The 22038-nt window shown below is 60.1% G+C and overlaps 1 protein-coding gene across 1 annotated transcript in view; it reads left to right on the top strand.

Annotated features, from left to right (window-relative positions):
- LOC107507849 (maestro heat-like repeat family member 5) overlaps positions 1-22038 on the top strand; it is a 37502-nt gene that overhangs the window by 5810 nt on the left and 9654 nt on the right. The window contains exons 7-21 of the mRNA XM_016139171.2: positions 1716-1823; positions 2052-2168; positions 2609-2728; positions 3305-3451; positions 3549-3671; positions 4348-4427; positions 4925-5060; positions 5916-6011; positions 7343-7447; positions 8911-9046; positions 9233-9402; positions 12815-12964; positions 13809-13963; positions 19991-20153; positions 21148-21329. Coding sequence (XP_015994657.2) covers positions 1716-1823; positions 2052-2168; positions 2609-2728; positions 3305-3451; positions 3549-3671; positions 4348-4427; positions 4925-5060; positions 5916-6011; positions 7343-7447; positions 8911-9046; positions 9233-9402; positions 12815-12964; positions 13809-13963; positions 19991-20153; positions 21148-21329 — 1988 coding nt within the window. The remainder of the gene's footprint in view (positions 1-1715; positions 1824-2051; positions 2169-2608; positions 2729-3304; positions 3452-3548; positions 3672-4347; positions 4428-4924; positions 5061-5915; positions 6012-7342; positions 7448-8910; positions 9047-9232; positions 9403-12814; positions 12965-13808; positions 13964-19990; positions 20154-21147; positions 21330-22038) is intronic.

The following is a 22038-nucleotide window of genomic DNA, read 5'->3' as shown; positions in this document are numbered from 1 at the left end:
TCAGCCCTAGGAGAAAAAGGGGTGAGGAGGAAGAAGGGAGAACCCCACTTTACAGATGAGCAAACAGGCTTACAGAGGGGAGGGGAGGTGACGTCATCATGGGGTAGATTTGAACCTTGGCTCCTAGACACCTGGCACGGGGCAGGTGTCCAGCACATACAAGGCCCTTCTCACCCATCTGGGGAGCCAAGTCCATGACAGGGGTGGCCGGAGAAGATGCAGAGGCTGGATGTGAGCAGGCAGGAAGGCAGCCGGTCAGGGCGGACTGGAGGAGCCACGGCTGAGGCCCAGTGTCCATTCAGGACCTTCGCTGACCATGCAGCCACATGAGGGCAGGTGTGGCTGAGAGAAGGAACGCAAGACCCTGGCTGACCTGGGTCCAAGTCCAGATTCAACCAATGTCAGCCGTGTGACCTGGCCGACCTACTATGCCTCCCCATGCCTTGGTTTCCTCGCCTGTCAGATGGGGCTGAGAGCACCTAGCTCACATGCCTGCTGTGAGGATTACAGGAAATAATCCATATAAAGGGCTGACACACAGGAAGCCCTCGTCAAACGCCATTAGCATCATCTAGCAGCAGAACTGTCGTAATTAAATGGTATCTAGTAGAAATAAGACCAGCAGCAGCCATACAGGTAATTAACAGAAAAGGCAGAAAATCACTCAGGGTATAGACTGCGTGAACAACCTAATTAACCAAATTGATCTAAATGATATTTCTTTCAAGTGCAGACAGGACGGTCACCACCAAGGCAGATCGTTGCTGCGCCTCACGCAAAGTTTCAGCAAATAGAAAAGGGCTGAAATCAAGCCGATTACGTTCTCTGACCAGAACATAAATTAGCAGCCGATAGCAAAAACACGTCTGGAAAACTTCCAAATGTTTGTGAATGAGAACAGGTCTGAGTAACACGTGGGTCAGAGAAGAAATCGGAAGGGGACTTGGGAAATGTTTTGAACAGACCGATAAGGGAGCACAACATATGGAAATTGGTGGGGTTCAACAAAAAGCAACATTTAGAAGAAATTTATATTTTTGAATGCCTATATTAGAAAAGGAGACAGGCTTAAAATCTATCATGTAAACCTCCATTTTAAGCTCTCAGAAAAAAAGAGCACATTCATCCCAAAGTAAGTAGAAGGAAGGAAGTAATCGAAACCAGGGTAGAAAGCCAAGAAAGTTTTTAAAGAAACAAACAGCAGAGAATGAATGAAACCCAAAGCAGTTATCCAAAAAAAAGATAGACGCGTGATAAGCTGATCAAGAAAATTAAAAAAAAAACGCAAAACGCCAGTATCAGAAAAGAAGGGATATTACAACACGTCTTTTTCACACGAAATGGTAGTAATGAAATGTGATTCCAGCGCATTCGGCAATTTAGACGGGACAGACAAACTCCCTGAGAAACGCAAGTCACCAGACTGACGCCGGAGGAGAGAGAAAATCCGAGTAGCCCTTTATCAAAAAACTGGGAGTCGAATTTATACGCCTTTCCACAAAGAAGGCTCCAGGCTCGGAGGCTTCACTGGTTAATTCCATCACACAGTTGAGGAAGAAAGAAACCAACTTACCCGAATCTCAGAAGAGGGAGGGGGGAAGAGGGCCAAGCAGTCAGGGCTCCGAGCGGCCGGCAAGGCCGGGGTGGGGGTGCTGATGGCGGGCCCAGCGCCCGGGGGAGGCCGCTCCAGCCCTGCCCACCTGGTCCACTCACAGATAGCCGTCAAGTCGGTCCCGTTCCTGAACACAGACGTGTGGTCCAAGGAGCTGCTGTGGGCACTCACCCGGCCTGACCGGACGCAGCAGGAGCAGCCCCCGGAGAAGGTGCGCCGCCCCCTGCATGCCCACGAGCAGCCCCCACTGCCCGTGCCTGGACGGACGCTTGGAGCAAGGCCCGGGGCCCCAGAAGAAACGGGGGGACCTGACAGAAGCGGAGGGGCGGGGCCTGGTCAGGGGAAGCAGCAGGCCTTCCGGGCAGAGGGGGATGGACAGAGGTGGGTCGGGCTCAGGACAGGAAGTGGACCTCCCCTAGGCCTTCCTGACCTCCCCTAGGCCTTCCTGTTCGTCTACTACGGGCTGATCCTTCAAGCCGAGGAGAATGGCAGCACCGTCCGGACACACCTGCGAACTCTCCTGGAGACGTCCCACCAGTGGCCCAAGCAGAGGGAGGTGAGGGCCCAGGCCTCGGCCCGTCCTGACACCGGCCGACCCTGACCTCACGCCGGGCCCTGACCCCGGTCACACGCCGGGCCCTGCCCCACCACAGACTGAGCCCGTCCAAGCTCGGGCCTCTTTTTCATCATGCACAGGTTTCCTGGAGTCTTGTTCCCACCTCTGGCACAGGTCTGCTCAGAACTGGGGGGCTGAGGTGACGCCAGGCCTCCAGGGAGTTTCCTCTGCCTCCTGCCTCCCCCACCTGCAGACTCCATGGAGACCCCCCGGGGTTGGGCTCAGGGACGCATGTCCTAACGGGTACAGGGGTGAGCGGCCGACGTTTGTGACCTCAGACGAGTCCCCTCCGTTCCTGGGGCTCAGCTGCCACCGCCCCAGCGAGGGGCCAGGCCTGGTCCCGGGACCCCGTGTGGCGACGCTGCTCCCCCACCCCGCAGGGCATCGCGCTCACCACGGGGCTGGCCGCCGCCCGCCACCTGGACCACGTGTGGGCCGTCCTGGAGCAGTTCGGCCGGAGCGCGCCCATCAAGTGGAGCCTCCACAGCTTCTCCCCAAAGGTGCTGGCTCCGCCTGGGTCAGCACAGCCTCGGCAAGGGGCGGGGACGTCGGGCCCCGCGCCCCAGGAATGTCTGAGCCCCTCGGCAGGGATTCCTGGGGAACGAGCTTTGGACCATGCATCCCGACTTCCAGTCCGGTCCCCCCTCCGCACCCCTTGTGGCCTGACCCCGTGGCCTGACCCCGCGGCCTCAGCTTCCTCCTCCTGAGTAGCGTCTTCCTCCCTCACCCGCTGTCGGGGTTTAGATGGGCTCTGGCACCGCTCCAGGCGTGGCCGTGGCGGCCACTGTGTGGTTTACTAATCGCTCTTGGCCATGTGCACCATCTGAAAACATGAGGCCAGGGCCAGAGACCGGGGTGCAGCTGGCCGGAGTGGCCCCTTGTCCACACTGCACCCCGATAACTTCACAGGCAGAAGCATTTTGCCCGCTGTCCTCTGGAGGTAAACCGAGGCCTGCTCCCACTCAGAACACCCTGCCTCCAGCAGTCTGCTAGGGCCTGGGGCCCCCTCCTGTCACTGCTCGCCGGAGGGGGGGCCAGCAGGGCCCTGATGCTCCTTCTCTGCCTGCTGCGGCCAGACCTCAGATGACCTGCGCTGGAAGTGGGCCAGCAGCACCATCCTCCTGTCCTACGGCCAGATGGCGGTCAAGGCCAAGGCCCACATCCTCCCGTGGGTGGACAACATCCTGTCCCGCATGATCTTCTTCTTCCGCTACAGCTCCTGGGTATGTCCGCCCCCGGGCCGCCCCCTCCCTCCCGGCAGGGGCCCTGCGGCCACGTGCGGCCATGGGCCTCACTCTCTCCTGCCCCCGCCCCTGCCAGGACGAGACCCTGAAGCAGAGCTTCCTGGCAGCCATCCTCATGCTGGTGGGGGCCATCAGCCGCAACGAGGGCGCCCACAGCTATGAGTTCTCCCAGCTCCCCGAACTCCTCGAATGTCTGATGGTGAGAGCAGGTCCTGGGGCGGAGGCAGAGGCGAGCGGCGCCCCCCGCCCCGGACCCGCAGCGTCCACGAGAGGCCCCCGCAGGGAACAGGGGGCGTCAGCCTCCTCGGGCTTGTCCGAGCTCCTTGCAGGCTTCCGCATCCAGAAGCACATGCATGTCCCCACTTTTGGGGGACCTGAGCTGGCCACGTGTGGTCCCCTCACACCGGGCACATTCTGCTGACACTGACCTAGCTCATACCGCTAGTCACCAGAGACTGTGGCCCACAGCACATCCGGGGAATGGAGGAAACACATGCGTGATGGACAATTACAAATAATAATAATAACAACAATAACAACAGCAGCTCCCATTTACCGAGCTCCCGCTGTGACTCAGACACTGTGCTCCGCATGTCTTGCCTCGTGACTCAGCCCGTGAGCGACGAGGCCACGTTATCCGTGAATAAACGAAGCTCGGGATAATCCGACGCTTGCCCGGAGTCCTGCAGCTAGTGTGTGGGCAGCCAGGATTCGGACGTGACCTGTCCGATCCTAACGTCTGTGCCTTAGTCTGTGACTGAGCTCAGCCCCGCCCCACGGGTGCCAGGCACCGAGGTCTTGAGGCAGGAGACGTGGTGTCAGGGCCGGGCCAGGCCTGGGCAGGAGTGACTCAGCCCTCGCCTGGGGCTCGGCAGGTTTTGATGGAGAAGGAGCCGCAGGACACACTGTGCACCTCGACTCGCCAGCAGACCCTCTGCATCATCTCCAGCCTCTGGTAGGCACCCCAGTCCCCCGCAAGGGCTCCCTCGGCGTCAGACGCCAGCCGGCCAGGTCGGGCATGGTGCCGGCGAGTCGGCAAGGCCCAGCACGGCTGGCGAGCGGCAGGCGGAGCTGGGCGGCCTTCTCCGGAGCGGGCAGACGAGGTTCACGTCTCAGTGGCGTAACCGGGGCTGGGGAGAGATCAGTCCGCCCAGCAGAGGAGAGCTTGGGGTGCAGGCCTCTGCAAGCCCCTGCTCCCAGCCGGGCCAGTGAGTCCGTTACAAATCCCCGTGAAAGGCGCCTACGCAGGAGGCCCGCCACCGGCCACAGAGGGGATAGGCCGGGGAGGCAGAGCGTACACACGAGTCTGGTCAGGCGAGAGGGGAGGGGATGCCTGAGTCCCAGGAGGGTCCACTGCTCAGGACTCGTCTGCTCCTGTCTGCTCTGGCAGGTGGTCCCTTCCCATCCCCGGCGCCCATGCCCCTCCCTCACTGCCCTCTGTCCCCTGTACAGTAACCTGAGGCCACCCCTGGACTTGGAGAAGAAATCGCAGCTCCTGACAATCTGCCTCCGCAGCGTGCTGGCCCTGCCGCTGCTGGGTGTCCTGGAGAAGCACACCTGCCTCTTTCTGGAGCCACCCGACGTACAGGTGCAGCCCCGGCGCCCGCACCCCTTCTCCAGAGGGTTCGCAGGCAGGGTTTCCAGCTCGGCCCGCTGCCCACGGCTTGAGAGGGAGCTGGTGTTAACTCCACCAGGCCCTATGGACACATTAGCTCACCTTTCCCACAGCCGCTGTCCAGGGGGTGAGAAAGCCAGCTCAGAGAGAGGGAGGTGTCTGGGCAGGATAGGAATATCAGGGCTGAACCCAGCCCTTCCCCCAGGCCCTGCGCTTCACGCCACACCCCAAGGCTGGCTCTGGATGGGGCTGAGCACACGAGGGGTCCCCCCCGGCCCAGGGCGACAGCCCTCCATGTGGGCTGGTTCATCCTCTGACTGCTAGGCCCTGATGGAGGATGGGCTGCTTCACCCCCAAGTGAGCCTGGCCGGCCAAGCAGTAAAGATTGGGGGCCTTGCGTGTGAGACCCAAGAATTGGAACCAGCTGCCTAATTAGCTGGGCTCTTGTTTAAAACCCATGAAGAATTTCAGGACGGCGACAGCGGAGCATTAAATGGGGCACTCGCGGGGCCCAGGTCCTGTGCAGTTGCACACCCGTGAGGCCAGCCCTACCAGAAGTGGACTTGCCTCGGCCACTGAGAAACCCGTGCCCTGGGGCAGGCCCGGGCGGCCCTCCTGCCCAGCCCCGCTACCTGCCAGCGAGGGACACTGACGAGGCCCTTCCGGGCCCCTGCGAGCTCTCCGGCAGGCAGCCTGGCCCGGGCCGTCTGCAGAAAGTGGGCCCCACTAGCCCTGAGAGGCCAAGGCACTCGGCCCCGCGCAGGTCTCGGCCCTCTGCGCCACCCATTGGGGCCGGCCGGCTGCCTGACCACCCCCGCCCCCACACAGACCCTCTACAACAAGACTGCAGAGGCCCTGGACCAGATGCTGCAGACCCTCCTCACTCGGGACCCCACGGCGGACGAGCTGCACCTCCTGCTGTCGGTGAGGGCGGCGGGCAGTGCGGGGCGGGGGACACAGGTGGGGCTGGGCCAGAGGGTGGACCAAGGACGGGGTCCCAGAGGAGCCAGGGCCGGATCGGGGGCAGGAAGTGGCCCCGGAGGTCTGAGAGCTGATCTCTCCAGGGCTCACAGTGATCTGGGGCACCTGGGGGAAGAGGGGCGGGGGCCGGCAGGTGGACACTGGATGCCGCACCAACGGGGGGACGATGGGGAGGAAACGGGCTGTGGCCAGGACCCGCCCTTTCACCCACTGCACAACTCCCGCGAAGCAATGTCCCCGACTGTGGGGCCAGGGGGTCCCCATGAGCCTGCCACCCCCACTCTTTCGCCTGCCCTCAAGGGGTCTTGCCTTGACATGAGGGACACCTGTCGACAGGGAGCGGCAGCATCCCGGGGCAGGGCGCGGGCTCAGACGGGGGGCGGGGCTGGCTCTGCTGGGAGGGTCGGCCGGAGGTCAGGGCCAGTAGGAGTTTGTCCAAACGAGGATTAAGGTCACCGAGTGGCACAGGGAAAGGGGGCACGCGGGGACAGGGTGGGCAGCACGCACAAGGACAGCGGGCTGCAAGGCAGCGGGTCCCGCACGGCCGGAGCGTGAGCTGGCACGGGTGGGGGCAGTGGGGGGCGGGGGGGGGGGGGGGGCAGGGCAGCAGGCGCCGGACCAGGCAGGCGGGGGCTTTCGCGGAGGTGAGCGGAGCTGCGTGTTCACTGGCCTCGAGCTGCGGAGTGGCATGTCCCTCCCCTGGGAACCCTGGTGACAGACCACAGCAGTGCCAAAGTGGCTGTGTCTGCTGCCAGGGGAAGTCGCGAATGTCACAGGACGTCACCGGCTCACGGAATCTCCAACTACCGTTCACTCCCCTGTGACTTCAGAGTCACTACTCTAGTCACACGTCACCTTAACAGAGAGATTCAGACTTGACCTAAAACTGTCGCCGGAACCGTTTCGTGCGCCTTGGTGTTCCTTCACGATTCAGTGCGTTTCTGCTGCGCACAGAAAAGCAGCCTTCTGCAGAGGGGCGTGTTGCACGAGACAGGTTAAGAACCAGGAGCCTCAGAGGGCTTGGAGCAGCTGTGGGGTGCCAGCTGCAGGAGGAGGAAAAGACCCCGCCAGCCCGGGCCCGCCTGGGGCAGGATTGGCAGAGGCTGAGCGCAGGGCCTAGAAAGGCTGGACCTGGGAGGGACTGCGGTCGAGGGGGCGGGGCCTGCGCCGAGGTGGGAGGGACCTGAGAGGGTGTGGTCCGGGCTCGGTGGGCGGGGCCCGGGCCTGGGGCGGAGCCAGGTCCACTCCGCAACGCCGCCTGCGCGTCCCTGCAGCACCTGTACGTGTGGCTGGTGTCGGAGAAGGCCCACGAGCGGCAGCGGGCTGTGCACAGCTGCGCGGCCCTCCTCAGATTCCTGAACGACAACCTGTACCTGCACGTGAGTGCCCGGCTCGCCGGCCCCACGCCCCAGAGCCCCTCTGTTGTCCCGGCCAAGCCACCCTCCCTCCCGCGCCTGCCGAGGTTCAGTGTTCAGGGTCCCCGGGGTCCCTGCCGCCAGGACGGGGTGGACCCCTGAGCGCGCCGCACCGGCCAGGACCGCTCGAGTCCTCCCCAGCTAGCCTCTGAAGCCGGGTGCCCTGACCGACCCCTGACTCGGGAGGCTGGGCTCTTGTCAGCACCCCGAACCCCCACCTTGAACCTCAATTCCTCGTGAAATGGGAGGACATGGGTCCACCCCAGAGAGGTACAGCGGGAATCAGATGAGGCAGGGGGCGCAAAGGGCCCATAGGTGTGCCGCCCTGCCCCAGACTGGGGCTGCAGTTACTGCGTGGGGTGCCCAGCCTCCGTCCATCTCCCCGCCCTCCGTCCATCCCCCCCCACTCCGTCCGTCCCGCCCCCCTCCGTCCAGCCCCCGGCCTCCGTCCGTCCCCACCGCCCTCCGTCCATCTCCCCGCCCTCCGTCCATCCCCCCGCCCTCCGCCTGTCCCCACCGCCCTCCGTCCATCTCCCCGCCCTCCGTCCATCCCCCCCCACTCCGTCCGTCGCGCCCCCCTCCGTGCAGCCCCCCGCCCTCCGTCCGTCCCCACCGCCCTCCGTCCCCCACGAAGCTGACCCGCTCATGGTTCCCAGCTTCACCTCCACCTGTCGCGGTCACCCCTGGGTCGAATGAACATCAGCTGGCCTTCAGGGAGTGAGCAGTTCTGCGTTTATCAGCCCAAATCAGCATTCATTCCTTAGGGAGCCTCATGGCGCGATAAGGAATTTAGTTCCTGGGCCTGATGCCTGGCCGACATGCCTCCCTACGGGGAGAGGCCGTGCCGGGGAGCAGGGGCTGCTGCTCGCAAGGGAAAGCTCGCTGGACAGACTCCCCCAGCTTCCTATGACAAGGAAGACCCCTCTAGAGGGATTCGAGGTGGCTTCTATTTGCTTATAATCAATGTCCACAGCACTTGCCTCAGGGGCAACATTTATGGGGGCGCCAAACACTCTGCAGTCAAGATAAAAGAAAATATGTGATGTTTAATGTGACGTTCTAAACAGTCGACTGCAAACTGGGCCGGCCGCCCGCCATTGTAAAGTTTTGTTGGAACCAGGTCTGGGGTTAGGGTGGGACTCGGTCTTAGACGCACAGGGTGGGGTGCGGCCTTTATTTGCGGTTTTGAAACTCTGTTCATCGTGGATCTTTTCCACTCATTTTGATTTTTCTAAATATTACATGAAAGTATTATTTCTCTTGATTTCTGAGTTTTTTTGGCCACCCCTTAAATTTTGCCCGAATCCCGGCCCCAGCCCTCCCGCGCACTCCGAGGGGACCCATCCTGACGCCCTGGGCCGAGTGGCAGGGTGGGGGCCCCGTGGGTGCGTTCTGCCACCGGTGGTTCCCCGGCCCTCTCCCCGCAGCCAAAGAACGACTTCAGATGGATGGGGCAGCTGATGGCCATGCTGGGGATGCTGTGCCAGGACCCGGACGCGGCCACCCAGCACTCTAGCCTGGAAGGGTTGGGCCATCTCTACTGCCTCCTGCTGCGCCAGAGAGGTGAGCCTCGGCTGTGGCAGACTCACCCCCACCCCATCCGAAGCCTCCGCCAAACCCACACCAGCACCGCCGAGCTCACGTCCTCCCAGTCTGTCCCCAGACCCACCTCTAACCTCAACCGTAGCCCTGTGATGGCCTCGCCCAGTGGGCACAGGCCTGACCCTGCCCAATGGCACCCCTGGCCAGCAGAGGCTCCGAAGGCGAAGACTCCGGCCCCAGAGCAGCTTCCCCAGGCCAGCGAGGATGAAGCCCCGCTCTGGAGCAGCGGCGACCAGGAGGCCACGCCCCCCGCCTCCCAGGAGGTGGCGTTCCAGAAGGACCAAATCTTCCAGCTTGGCAGTTCCCAAGTCATCAAGGTCAAAGCCCTTAGAACTGTGGGCCGGTCCGGGTGGGGGCGCGTGGTCATGCTCTGCTCCGACCCCCACCGCCACTCCCTCTGACAGGGTTCCGGCTGCCGGTGTGGCCTGGCTAGACCCTGGAGGTCAGCGCCCGGGTCAGAGCATAAGTATTAAAACCAAGGCCAGGATCTGGCTGGCGTCTTTGGTGGTTAACTGAGAGTGTTTGAAGAAGCCCCGGGCCCCTGGCCTGGGCCAGGAGAGTCGGGAAAGGGGAAATTGGAGGGAGGGGCTGGGGACAGACTCTGAGGTCAGCAGCCCAGGCTCGAGTCCCAGCTCCGTCGCTCGCTTTGCGCTGAGCCTCCTCTTCCTCTGTAAAAGCGATGCTAGTGGCATCCTGGCCACCGTGAGCACCCAATAAATGGCACCGTCAGGGTGGCCGCCATCGCATGTGTTCTCTGGGGCACGTCCGACGCCCCTCCCTTGAGTCCGATTTGTGCAGGGCGACCACACCCCAGAAATATTCCTCGCCCTCCTCCAGGGGCCTCTCTTGACCCTCTTGAAAGCCAAGCCCCCTTCCTTCGAAGGCATAACTTGTGTCCCCTCTCCTGCTGCCATCTGGTCAACTTGGCCAGTCCCTCCTTGGTCAACGGCTTGGGGAGGAGTCCAGCGGTCCCCAGTGTTCCTTTCGCCACTGCGGTGAAATCCCGTATCTCTGTGTCATTTTGTATCTGCTTTGAACTGTGCCCCCTTCTGGAGATGAGCAGGGCCGGGCACGGGCGTGGGCTGGGTGCTGGCGTGGACGGGGCAGGCGGTGCCGCGCGGAGCGGTCAGTCATGACATCACTGACGAGGTGACCGTGGCTTGCCCACTCTCTGTGTGGAACCATGGCTAATGAAGCCCCTGCACTTGGGGCGCTTGTCAGTCTCCCCCGTTAGGCCCTGAGCAAGCACTCCAGGCCAGAAGCTGGGCCTCGCCAGGTAGAACCGGCCTTCAGTAAACACCCGTTAGGTTGAACCAGATTGAACCGAATGGTGATGAAGGGGTGCCGCACGGCTAGAACGGACCCGGCGGTTCCGAATCTGGTCCTGGCTCACTCCAGAACCCACATTCTCTGCCGCCGCAGTGCACTGTCGCTGTCAAGGCCAATCGGAAGTTTAGTACAAAAAATCTAAAGCTCAGAAGCCAACACATCAGTTGTTGGGGCCACGTGGAAATGCGTGGCCTGCCTTCGGTTTGTGCCAAAGCGCCTGGGCCGGGAGCCAAGAAAGGGCAGGAAGGGAGGGTCCCACCAGCTGCCAGCTCAGTGGGGACCAGCGATGAAGGGACCTCAGAGCATTAGGACCCTCAGTGGACCAAGTGACTAGGAGCATAGTGTCCAGGGCCTAAGAAGTCTGCCCCGCCCTGCACTGTCCCTGAACAGAGAATGTGTGCTCAGCTCTGGCTATCCTTGGACAAGAGACAGTGACACACAGGAGCACAGGGAGGGAGGAGGATGGGAAGGTCCGCTAATCAAGGGGTGGCAGATCTAAGACAGGTAGGGCCGGAGAACAGACCCGAGTTCTAGTCCCAAGTCTGTCCTCGATTCCCCATGTGGCTTGGATATACTATGCCATCAGCACCACTATCACCACCACCGTTATCACCGTCACCACCATCACCACCATCATCACCACCGTCACCACCATCATCACCATCATCATCACCATCACCATCACCACCAGCACCATCACCATCATCACCACCATCACCGTCACCACCATCACCACCATCATCACCACCGTCACCACCATCATCACCATCATCATCACCATCACCATCACCACCAGCACCATCACCATCATCACCACCATCACCATCATCATCATCATCATCATCATCACCACCATCGCCACCACCACCACCACCACCAATTCTACCGTCACGGCCACCTCCAACTCATATTTATTCATGCCTTGGGTTAAAGACAGACATCTCAAAAGTGCTTACCAATCCCAAAATTGTAGTATTCTAGGATTCTAAGAATCTAATCACCATTTCAAGTTGAATTTCTTCACAAACATTCTAAATACCAAAACTTTAACCAAAATTTAACATTGTAGAAAATAGTTTTAAATGTAATCTTCTAACAAATGTTCTAACCAGATTCATTGTCACCTAAATTCTTTTTAAAAAGTTATTACAAACCACAAATATTCCATTGCAATCATTTGAACATTCTAACAATTAATAACCTGTCTCACAAAAATTTTACCAAAACTTTAGAACAATAATATTCTTATAAACAGCATGCATTGTTTAGCAGTTATTTTTATATGTAATATACATACGAACATCCTAACAGGATTTTCAGGCATTTCGACAAATACTGTAACATGCAAAGAAACGTTTTCTCATCCTTGATATCCTTGCAAACATTATGATTTTCTGTCGGGCCGCCCAGCTATCACTCCAACACCAGCATTCTCTCTTCCTCTGATTATGAGATGCTCCAAGTCAGAGCCTTCCGCTAGAACTTTCTGGGAGCGTGGAAACGTCTGTGTATGTACCATGCCAGGCAGCCACTGGCCTTGTGTGGCCTTGAGCACTTGAACTGTGGCTAGTGCAACTGAGGAACTAGATTTTGAATTTTTCTTGAGTAAGTTAAGTTTAAATAGCTGGTCAATGATGTGCTCAGTCTTTCCAGAAGGTTTCACCTGGGCATCCAGGCTGGTCCAGCCCTCACTCTCAGACTGTGGTCTGAGGCTGTGGGGCAGGAGCCCCAACCGCCATCTCCCTGAGAGCATCTTCATTGCCCCAAGCAGCACATGTCCTGGTGTTGAAGGGGACAGCCACCTCCCTGAACTATTGGACCCGCCCCTGGGAGAATGCGGCAGAGAGCAGAGGCAGGTCCCTGGGGAGGTACTACCACGGGACACGGGCCCCAGGTCCCAGACTCAGCCTACGCGTGGTTAGTCCACAGACCTTGAAGAACCTTCACAGCTCTGAAGTCCAGTTGTTCTTAATTAAAACGCTGGAAGGTGGAGGCCTGGGGTTTGGTGTAGGGAGCACCCTGCTGGGCTGAGGCTAGCAGATGAGGAAGGCCATGAGGTGAGGTCGGGACAGAGGGGGGGAAGAGAGGAGGCTGGCCGGGCCAGGTGGGTCCCAGGACGAGCGCCGGGGTCTGAGTGAGGGAGGGAGCTGTGTCTCCATCCTACGATGGGCATCACACCCTCCCTTCCTGCCCCCTGGGCGTCGGCTGGCTCAGAGATGTGCAGATTAAACTGCAAAATGGGGCACGCGTGTTGGGGGACGTGGAGGAGCGAGGCTCAGGAGCGTGGGAGAGCTCAGGGACTTGGGGCTCCCGGACCAAAAGAGCAAGAGCAGAGGGGGGAGGCGGGCGCCAGGGCCCAGGGGACTGGAGGTGACGCTGCCTGCACTCCCGCTGCTACAGGACATCATGAAGCATCTCACGCTGGAAGAGCTGACCGACCTCATCTGGGCGACCATCAACGGCCTGGGCTCCACCGGCCCCTGCCACGTGCAGGCCGCTGCCGACATGCTGCTCACTATGATCCGGGAGCACGGGGCCAAGCTGGACACTGTGAGGGAGCTGGGAACCCGCCGAGGGTCGGCCAGGACAGGGCGAGGGGCAGAGGGACGGCCCGGCGGTCGCACGCAAGGGCTACAGCCCCTGGGCCAAGGCAGTGGTGGGGGAGACGCAGACCCCGCCCCCCCCCGACAGACCCCAGAAATGGAGGAGGTGGTGAACGAATGGGGGCCTGGCTCGAGCAGGTGTGCTAGGGCCCTGGTCGCGGGGCGGACACATACCGATCAGAAGGGGAGCGGAGAGGGCACGGCCTTGCGCCTTCGGGAGCGCTCGGTCTGACGGGGCCGACAGACACCGGACAGATGAAGACTGGACAGCGGGGGGTACCCAGAGGCAAAGGAGGCCGCGCAGGGCGGGGGGCGCCCCCCGGAGAGGGGGTGACTCATGCCACGTCCCGCGGGGGCAGAGGCCTCGGGCGGGCGGCACCAGGCCTGGGCCCAAATGGACAAGTGAGAGACCCAAAAGCGGGAGGGGGAGGGACAGTCCGGGCACGGGGAACGGCATGGGCCAAGCGGCGCGTTCGGGGGATGACCGGGCCACGCTCAGACAGGGTCGGAAGACCTCACACGCCATGCCGGAGGCGGCAGGCCTGCCGCCCTCCCAGACTGGGAGCCCCCTTCTGACCGGGTGTGCAGGACAGGGAGGCGCCCCCTGCCCCCGGGCAGGCCTGCGCCTCCCCGTCCAGACCCCCCCAGAGCAAGGACACGAGAAGAGGACCATATCTGAGGGGGCGCCACCTCACTGAGGCAGGACCCCCCACTTTAGACTCACCAGGGCGGGGCCTGGCCCCCACTCAGCCTGCTCCCCCCCCATCTGCCCTTCCTCCCCTCCTGCACAGGTCGTCAACCTGGGCCGCGCCGTCTACCTGCAGCTCTGCTCCATTCCCGTCCCCAGAGCCAAGGACAATGTCCTGCGTGCCATCAGCCTGCTGGCCCGGGACCACGCCCCCCAGCTGGTGGCCACCTTCCTGGACTTCTCCATCCCCCTGGACAGGTGCCCAGCCTCACCCCCCCCCCCGCCCCCTGCCTCCGTCCTGCCCTCCCCCAGGCAGGGGCTCGGCCTGCACCCCCAGGCCCTCCTGCCTGTCCGCCCCCAGCCCATGGGAACGCCTGCAGGGCTGGGCGCAGGGAGGGAGCCCACAAGCCTGCTCAGTCCTGGGGCGAGCCCTGGGAGGCACCGCTCGCCTTTCATCCTGCTGGTATCCCACACAAAACAGCCCAGCCTCGGGCAGCCACCGCCCGATGGAGAGGAGGCCGGGACCCTGGGTGCTCTGGGGATTCCCCAGCCCGCACCAGAGCCTCACCATCGTTCTGCGCCTCCAAGGACCCCCCCCCCCTTCCTCCTGCTCCCTCCCAGGGTCCGCCTCAGCCCCCGTGGGCAGGGCTGGCTTCTTCCCGCCGCCCACGGACCCGCAGACCCAAGTCTAGGGGTGGACTAGGGGCCCCCTTTTCCCTCACATCTCGGCTCCGAATCCGGGTCCTCCGCACCACACGCCACCTGGTCACCACACCCCTGCCCTAGGTCGCCCCTCAGTCCTTTGAGATGAAGCTCCTGGTCACGGCCACCCTCTCCCTCCCTCCCCCATCTCGATCTTGGGGATTTCGCTGTTTTTCCCTCACGCCGACTTCTCATGCCTGGATCTCCTCTCCCCGGGTGCCCCCGTCCTCCGGCCCCCGCAGCCGCCCCCTGCCCCAGTCACCTGCTCAGCCGGGGCTGCTCCAGTTTCAAGCATCCCGCCCACTCCCGAACACCTCCCAGCTTCACAGCTCACTCTCTCTGGCACCCCAACGAGGCTCCGTCCTTCAGAACCTACAGTCCACCGCCCCACCCACCCTCTCGGGGTCCCTTACCTGCCTTCGTCTCCCTTCTTACTAGCACAGACTCCATCTTCCGAAGTTATGGTCACTCCCTAAACACACTGGAAGCGTCCTGTGCCCTCTGACACACTCAGCTGGCAACGCCCAGCTCTGGTTAAACCTGGCTCCACCCGCTTCGGGAAAGCACAGCACCGCACTGCAAATCCCCAGCCACGCCGGTCCACAGCCCTCAGTGTTGCCCGGCAACCAGCTGCATTTCCCCAGCCAGCACCGCCCGCCCCCCCTCCGCCCCCCGCCCCCGGCCCCCACTACTCAGCCCCCAACACCTCTACCCACTCCCCACACTCAGCTGTGAGCCTGGCTTCCATCCCACTGAGGAATCAGAAGCCCCCACCACAGACCTCGTACAAGCCCTCAGGACCCAAGACGTGTTTCTAGAAAGATTTCTAACTTCCAAGTGGAAGGGCTCTTTTGCTCTTGTTAGTAATTTCTAGTTTTATTGAATTGTGTTCAAAGCATGTCGTCTGGAACATTTCTGCTTTATGAAATGTACTGATCTTGTAACTAATTTTCGAGAACGTTCTACGGGCACTCGAGAAGAAGCTTATTTTCTATTACGAGGTGTAGAGTTTCACGTATGTGAGCAGGGTTTGCCTTATGGGTTGTGTTTAGGTTTTCTACGTTCTGACCGAAGGTACGTCCGCTCCCTCTGTCCTGCATGGAGAGCGGCGTGCTGAAGTCTCCCCCGATTGCTATGTCCCCCCCGCCCAGACCCCCCCCATCTCCCGCAGTCGCGCCTTCACGGCGGTGGTCGCCAGGTTACTCAGTGTGTATATACCGTAAGTGGTGTGCCTTCTTCACGGATGGGGACGTTTGGCATTAAAGAGTGCCCTGCCTTGTCACGTTCACTGCGCGGAGGGCTCGCACGCCCCTCGGGCCGTGGCCGGGCTCACCACCCCTGCTTTCCTACGCTCTCCCCCTTTGCCCAGTGCGCGTCCGTCCATTCGTCTATTTCGCCATTTTGGAATCCATTGGTTTTGGTCTCGATCTGTCATCGCGATTGGAAATATTTTTCTTTTAATAGGTGAGTTACGTTCGTCCATGTTTATTAATATGACAGATATATGGGATCTCAACTTTGAGTTCCCCCAACTTTGTCACTGTATTTTGTAATCGTGTGTATTTTGTTATATTTGCTATGTTTCTTTTTCTAAGGCGTGTGTATTCTATGAGCTTTAGGGTTTTTTTTTTTTTTTAATTTAGAAAAGGTCGTAGTTTCATTCTAATTGTTTCCTTTGTCCTCCTAACCTATTTTAATGCCCCGGTCCCTTGTTTTATTATTTAACCTTTTACTACCCGGTTTTTCTGTTTTTCCTGGTATTCTTTAACTCCCGCCCACCGCCCACGTCACCACCAGTGAGATCACTCTATCTTCCTCTTTCTCTCTTCTCCCATTTTTTCAGCTGCGGATTTCTACTTTATAAAAATTTGCACCCTAGTCATCCACTCTCACTCCCACATTTGCTTCTTCTGGGTACACGCACGCACACACGCACATGCGCGCGCACACACACACACACACACACCCTCACCCTCAGTCCCTTTGCTGAAGTTATCTGGTCATCTCTTAGCTTGATGAAACTCAAGATTCCTCAAGATGGACTCACGGCTTTAGGGTCCCCTAGGTTCTTTATGTTTAAAATTGTTCACTTGGAAGATAGCTTGGCTGGATATAAAATCCTTAGCTCACACTTTCTTTTATTAAGGGTTTTTTAAATGTTACTCGACTGTAGCTCTTGCTTTGACTTTGAAAAGTCTGATAACAATAACTTTTTTGCCTTTGTAAGTTATGTGATCTTTTTGCCTAGAGACCTTGGAGAGTTTTTCGTTTATCTTTGAAATTTAACAGTTTTATTAAGAAATGTCTCAGAGTTGATCATGAATTTTCCCTGATACCTGGTGGGTTCTTTGAAGACATAAATTTAAATATTTGGTATTCTTGTCATTGTTATTCTCGAAAAGTTTTCTTGGTTGTAGTTTTAAATATTAGTACTGTTCCATTATCGTTTTTCTTCTTCAGAGATGCCAGTAATTCACATATTATTATTTCCTTACTGTCTTTTATTTCTACTACTTTCTCCCTAATCCTATTTACTTCTTTCCTAAGTTCACTGATTGTTTTACTGCTTTTCCTCAATGCCCCTTACTAAATTTTCCTTCGAGTCTTAGCTTTCTTGGGCACCTTGTCTTTCTTACTTATTTATTTCTGAGACGATTTTGTCACTTCTTCCATCTCTTTCTTGAATTCGATCGACTCCCTTTTCCTTTCTTGTCAGAGGCACCTTTGTGCGTCTGTCCGTTTTGAATGTACAATTCGAGGTAGATTTTCATATCTTTAAACACTTGCTCGTGTGTATGGAACTGTATTGGAATGTTATCTTGCACCTTTTCGGCATCACGATTGTTTTTTGGGGGAGAGTTCCCTCATTCGATGTGTGTGATTTTGTTTTCTGACTTTTTTTTTCTTTTCTTTTTTTTTTTTTTTTTTTTTTTTTTTGCAATGACTCTATGTTAATTTTGTCCCTGTTCATGTGAAACACTGTTGGAGTGTTTAGTAGGATTTCAGGTTCAATGGCACCCTCTTCTGTCAGTACAGCAAAGTCCGGATAACTCAGACTTTCGGTCCGGCAGCAGGAGAAAGGGCCATGCGCCCTCCAGTCTTCTGGATGCTCCTTTCTCTTTCAGGCCATAAATTATTCCCTCCTGTGTCTTTTTCCTCTTTCACCGCTTAATTTCCAAAAGGATACTTCTTTCTCTTTTTCCCTTTTTTTCTTCCCAAATCTGTGCCTCTTCAAGGCTGTCCTTCCAGACGGACGAGTTTCTCAGCCCCCTTCCCGGCTTGGCCCGCCGCCCGCCGGTGGAGCAGGGGTGGGCGGGAGCGCCCGGGACGGCGTGCTGGGCTGGGCCTTCGCCTTTTCTGCTCATGGAAACGTTGGCGCTTGAGTGCTCTCCGAGGGCATCGCGTTTGTGTCGTTTTGCTTCCGTTTTTATTTTTTACTTTTTGTTTTTGCCCTGTGGTGTTTCTTAAGGAGATTTCGAGAAGTGGGGACCCAGGCAAGTGCAATGGTCTTCGGCTGCCCAGAAGTCCGTCCTCGAGTTTTACCTGCGTTGGGATTTGTGTCTGATTTCCTCGGTTCTGGGAGAAGCACGTTTTTCACATTTCAGCCTCTCCGGAAGGGGACAGCATGTGACATTGATGGTGCCTCACACCTGGATTTATGCTGCGTCTCGGTCGCCTGGGAGCACTGTCAGCCCGAGAACATTTCAGACTTAGACTCTCTGCTCGGGCTCCTTGGGGCCGCATTAGGGGCGTGAATCAGACCCTGAAACCGACTTCGCGTTTCAGACCCACGCGGGGCTCCCCCGCTCCAGCGCGCGGCTCTCCGAGTGGCTTCCTCCCGCACGGCAACCGGCAACCGATTTGTCTGGTTTGGTTGTGTCACGTTGACAGTGTACGGGCAGCCCTGGGGGGCGCAGCTCTAGGATGGGGTCACGCTCCCGTCTCGGATCATTGTCCTCTTTTAGAAGAACGTGGACTAATGTGCCGTGTCCTAAATCCTGTGGCGTACACAGAACTGCATGGTTCGTGCCCTTCCGGGATTCTTTTGTTATCTGGCCTCTTCCCCTCCTCATTCTGTGTTTAGGGTCCGCCCTAGCAGGCTACATGTAATTGGGGGAAGGCTGTCCCCTGATCGCCTCAGGTCTGTGCCCATGTCCTGTCCTTAGCGAAGGCCTCCCCGGATGCCCTGCTTAAAATCGACGACACCCACACACACCCTCTCGCCATCTCCTCCCCTCCCTCCGTGTACACGTAGCATCTCACGTGCCGCTGCTTGCCACACGTGTCAGACCCGAAGGGGACCTTCCCACCCAGTCACTGGTTCTGCCGTCCCGGGTCCTCTGGAAGGAGGCTGCATGTGCCAGTTCTCAGCACACAACATGTCGGCCGAGTGACAGATGCCCACAGGGAGCAGAATAGAAGCCTTGGCCCTCTGGGCGCCCTTGCTCCTGGAGAATCATCTCGCTTAAGCATCTTGAGGCAGGCTTTGCCCCCAGAGAGGCGAAGCGACCAGCCTGAGATCACACAGCCAGCAGGGGGCAGAGGCCCCGTCCCGACCCCAAAGGCCATGCTCTTTCACGTGGGCAGTGCCCACACCTGGGAGATTCCCAGAGTCCTCTGAGCTGTGTGCCCACCCAGTGCAGGGCTGGATGGGGCTTCCCCAAGGCTCGGGGGCAGACCCCTTGGGTCCGTCTGAAAGCCAGGGGCTCATCCAGTCCCCCAGCTATGGCCCTCCCAGCCCCGCCATCATTCCAGTGACCGTCCTGTCCCTCCAGCCCCTGCCACCCAGCACTCAGGTCCGAAGACAAACTAGCATGGAAAACAGAGGGCCACCAAAGTCACCTACATGGTAGGGAGCAGCGCCCCTTGCCCACCCAGCTCCCACAAGGCCCTGCTCCTGGTACAGGCAGAAAGGCTGGAGGCCCAGGCAGGCGGGTCCAGCGCCTGCTCCCAGTTTCGAGGCAGAGCTCCGATCGGGGCACAGCCTCTCTCTCTCTCCGGTCCTGCTTTTCCATCTGCAAAGTGGCCACAAAGACACAGCAAAGCTCTGCACACCCCAGGGATGGGCCCTGACTTGACTCGGGCTGGGCTCGGCAGGGCTGGACCCCATCAACCCAAGCCTGGGAAGCAGTAGCCCCGGCGGGCGTCCAGGAGGAAGGGGCTGAGTGGAAGTAGGCCAGCAAGTAAGAATACCGCAAGCACATGGGGTGATCGCCTATGCAGAGGCCCGGAGGCAGGAGAGGAGAGAGGCAGGCAGGGGCTAGAGGTCAGAGGGCAGGGGTCAGAGGCTGATGGCTTTGAACGCCCACTGCCAGTACCTGGGAGCCATTGAAGGTGACCAAGTTGGAGTCTGCAGCTGGGTGAGAAGGGCCTAAAAGGAGAGACGCGGGAGCAGGGTCGGGCAGCTGGCTCGGTCTCCTGCGTCCCCCACCCCTTGTGCCCCACCTGCTATTGCCTTGATCTGCCCCTCGGTCTCCCGCCCTGCCAAGTTCTGGCTCGGGACCCAGCCTGGCCCCTCCCTGGGCCCTGGTCACAGTAGGGCATTGGCGTGGCTGAGCCCTCACAGCCCCTCTCTGCCCACAGCCATGCCTTCCAGCTGTGGAGGGCCCTGGGGGCCGAGCAGCCCATGAGCTGCCAGGTGCTGGCGATGCTCTTGGCCTGGCTGCAGGAGCGGCCTCTGCCCATCGGCGCGAGCGACAGCGGCCCCCAGCCCAAGGAGAAGAAGACCTACCTGCGTTCGCTGGCCGTGAGTCTCTGCCGCCTGCCCAGATGCCATTCCCTGCTGCCGCTGGGCCGAAGCCACTCCGCGTGGCATTCAGATGCCAGCGGTGTGCCAGGCCCTGGGGAGGGGGGAGACCAGCCCGGAGGCCACCCAGCTAGGGGCTGACCACACGGGCCCAGCTCCCTCTTCCCGGCCAAGGGCGCTGGACCACTCCAGAGGCCAGTTCCCCCCTGTGAAGTAGGACAGTGGTGGTCCCAAGGGCTGGGCAGGGCACTCGGGCAGGCGGTTTGGACCCGGGACTCAGGACCACTGTGTGGACAGCCTCGCAGCAGCAGGACTTCGGGTCCAGTCCAGGCCAAGAGCAGGGGTGGGAGAGAGTGCCCCGCACGGGGTTCTGGGGTTGCCGGTCCTGCCGGAATCCTGGGGGCTGCCTCCCGCAGCTGCTACCCCCCCGTGGGACCCTACCTGCCCCCGCGTCCCCCACAAGCCCAGGCCTCACCCCCATCGCAGCCACGGCTGTCTCCCTCGGCCGACTCCGGGGCGGGGGACAGCCGTTCCCAGCCATAGTTTCCTCCAGGCTGAGAGGCCCCTCTCCAGAAGCCCCCTAGGCACACGGCGGCCTACCACAGAGGTGTGTGACAGCCGAATGTGGTGGCAGAGGGAAGTCCCCCCGCCCAACCCACGCCTGGCCTCCGTCGGCCCTTCTTGCTGACTCCCCCAGCCCGGGGCTGATGCCAGCCTCTGTGCCAGCAGTGTGGGGTCAGCAGAGGGGCCTACCCCGTGCCCAAGGCCCTGCCTTCCCCATGTCGTCACTGCTCAGCGCTGTCCCCCACCCTGAGAACTTTCTGGACCCAATACCCCTACAGGCCTGGGGTGTAAGTAACTGAATGGACAGGGCCGGGCCCGAGGGAGGGAGGGACCTGGCCCTGGTCCCGGAGGCTGTGAGCAGGGAGGGGGAGGCGCCGCTGGACGGCTGGTCCATGAGCCTCGGTCTCATCACCCCCTGCCACCCCGACAGGCCATGAACGCGCTGCGCGAGCTGCAGTTCACCCGAGAGTTCAAGGAGGCCATGCGGGAGGCCTACCCCCAGCTCCTGCTGGCCCTCCTCACCCAGATACTCTACGTCCTGGAGCTGAACCTGCCCGAGGGGCCCCAGGCGGGCCAGGAGGCCCAGGGGGCAGCCAGCCCCAGCCCCCAGAGGTAAGGCCACGCCCTGGAAGCCGCTCCCTAGGGCCGAAGGCAACGGGCACTTACTCTCTCACAGGTCCAGAGACTAGAAGTCCCAGGTCAAGGCGGCCTCAGGGCCGTGCTCCCTGTGCGACCTCTAGGGGTGGGCCCTGCCTGCCTCCTCCGGCTTCTGGGGGCTCCCGCCATCCCCGGTGCTCCCCGGCGTGCACACACATCAGTCCAGCCTCTGCCTCCGTGGCCTCGTGGCCTTCTCCCCGAGTGTCCCCACGGCACTGTCCCTCCTCTTACAATGACACCACAAGGGATTAGGCCCACCCTAGTGGCCTCAGCAGAACTAGATTCCCCCTCCAAAGACCCTGTTTCCCAGTGACACCTCAGCCCAGGGACCGGGGGTTAGGGCACGTGGCGCTGCATTCCCAGGGACTGAGGGTCGGGGCTTCGACATAGCTTTTTGGGGGGGACTTGATTCAACCCCCCAAACCCCATCTGTGGCCAGCGCAGCAGGGAAAAGCACTCAGAGAGCAGGTGTGGGTCCCAAGGGTGCCGGGCAGCAGAGATGCTCGAGTGGCACACGGGGACACCGCGGGACAGCTCCTGCCACACGTGCCACACCTTCCCCGAGGGCAGCCCTTAGGGGAGCTCCGCGAGACGCAAGTGTCCTCCACGAAGCCAGAGGCTTCGCCCGGGCCCCACGGGACGTCTCTGTGTTGCCGGGCAAAGC

This window comes from Rousettus aegyptiacus, unplaced genomic scaffold (genome assembly GCF_014176215.1).
Source record: "Rousettus aegyptiacus isolate mRouAeg1 unplaced genomic scaffold, mRouAeg1.p scaffold_m13_p_15, whole genome shotgun sequence".
NCBI lineage: Eukaryota > Metazoa > Chordata > Mammalia > Chiroptera > Pteropodidae > Rousettus > Rousettus aegyptiacus.
This window is presented reverse-complemented; position numbering and strand designations above follow the sequence as displayed.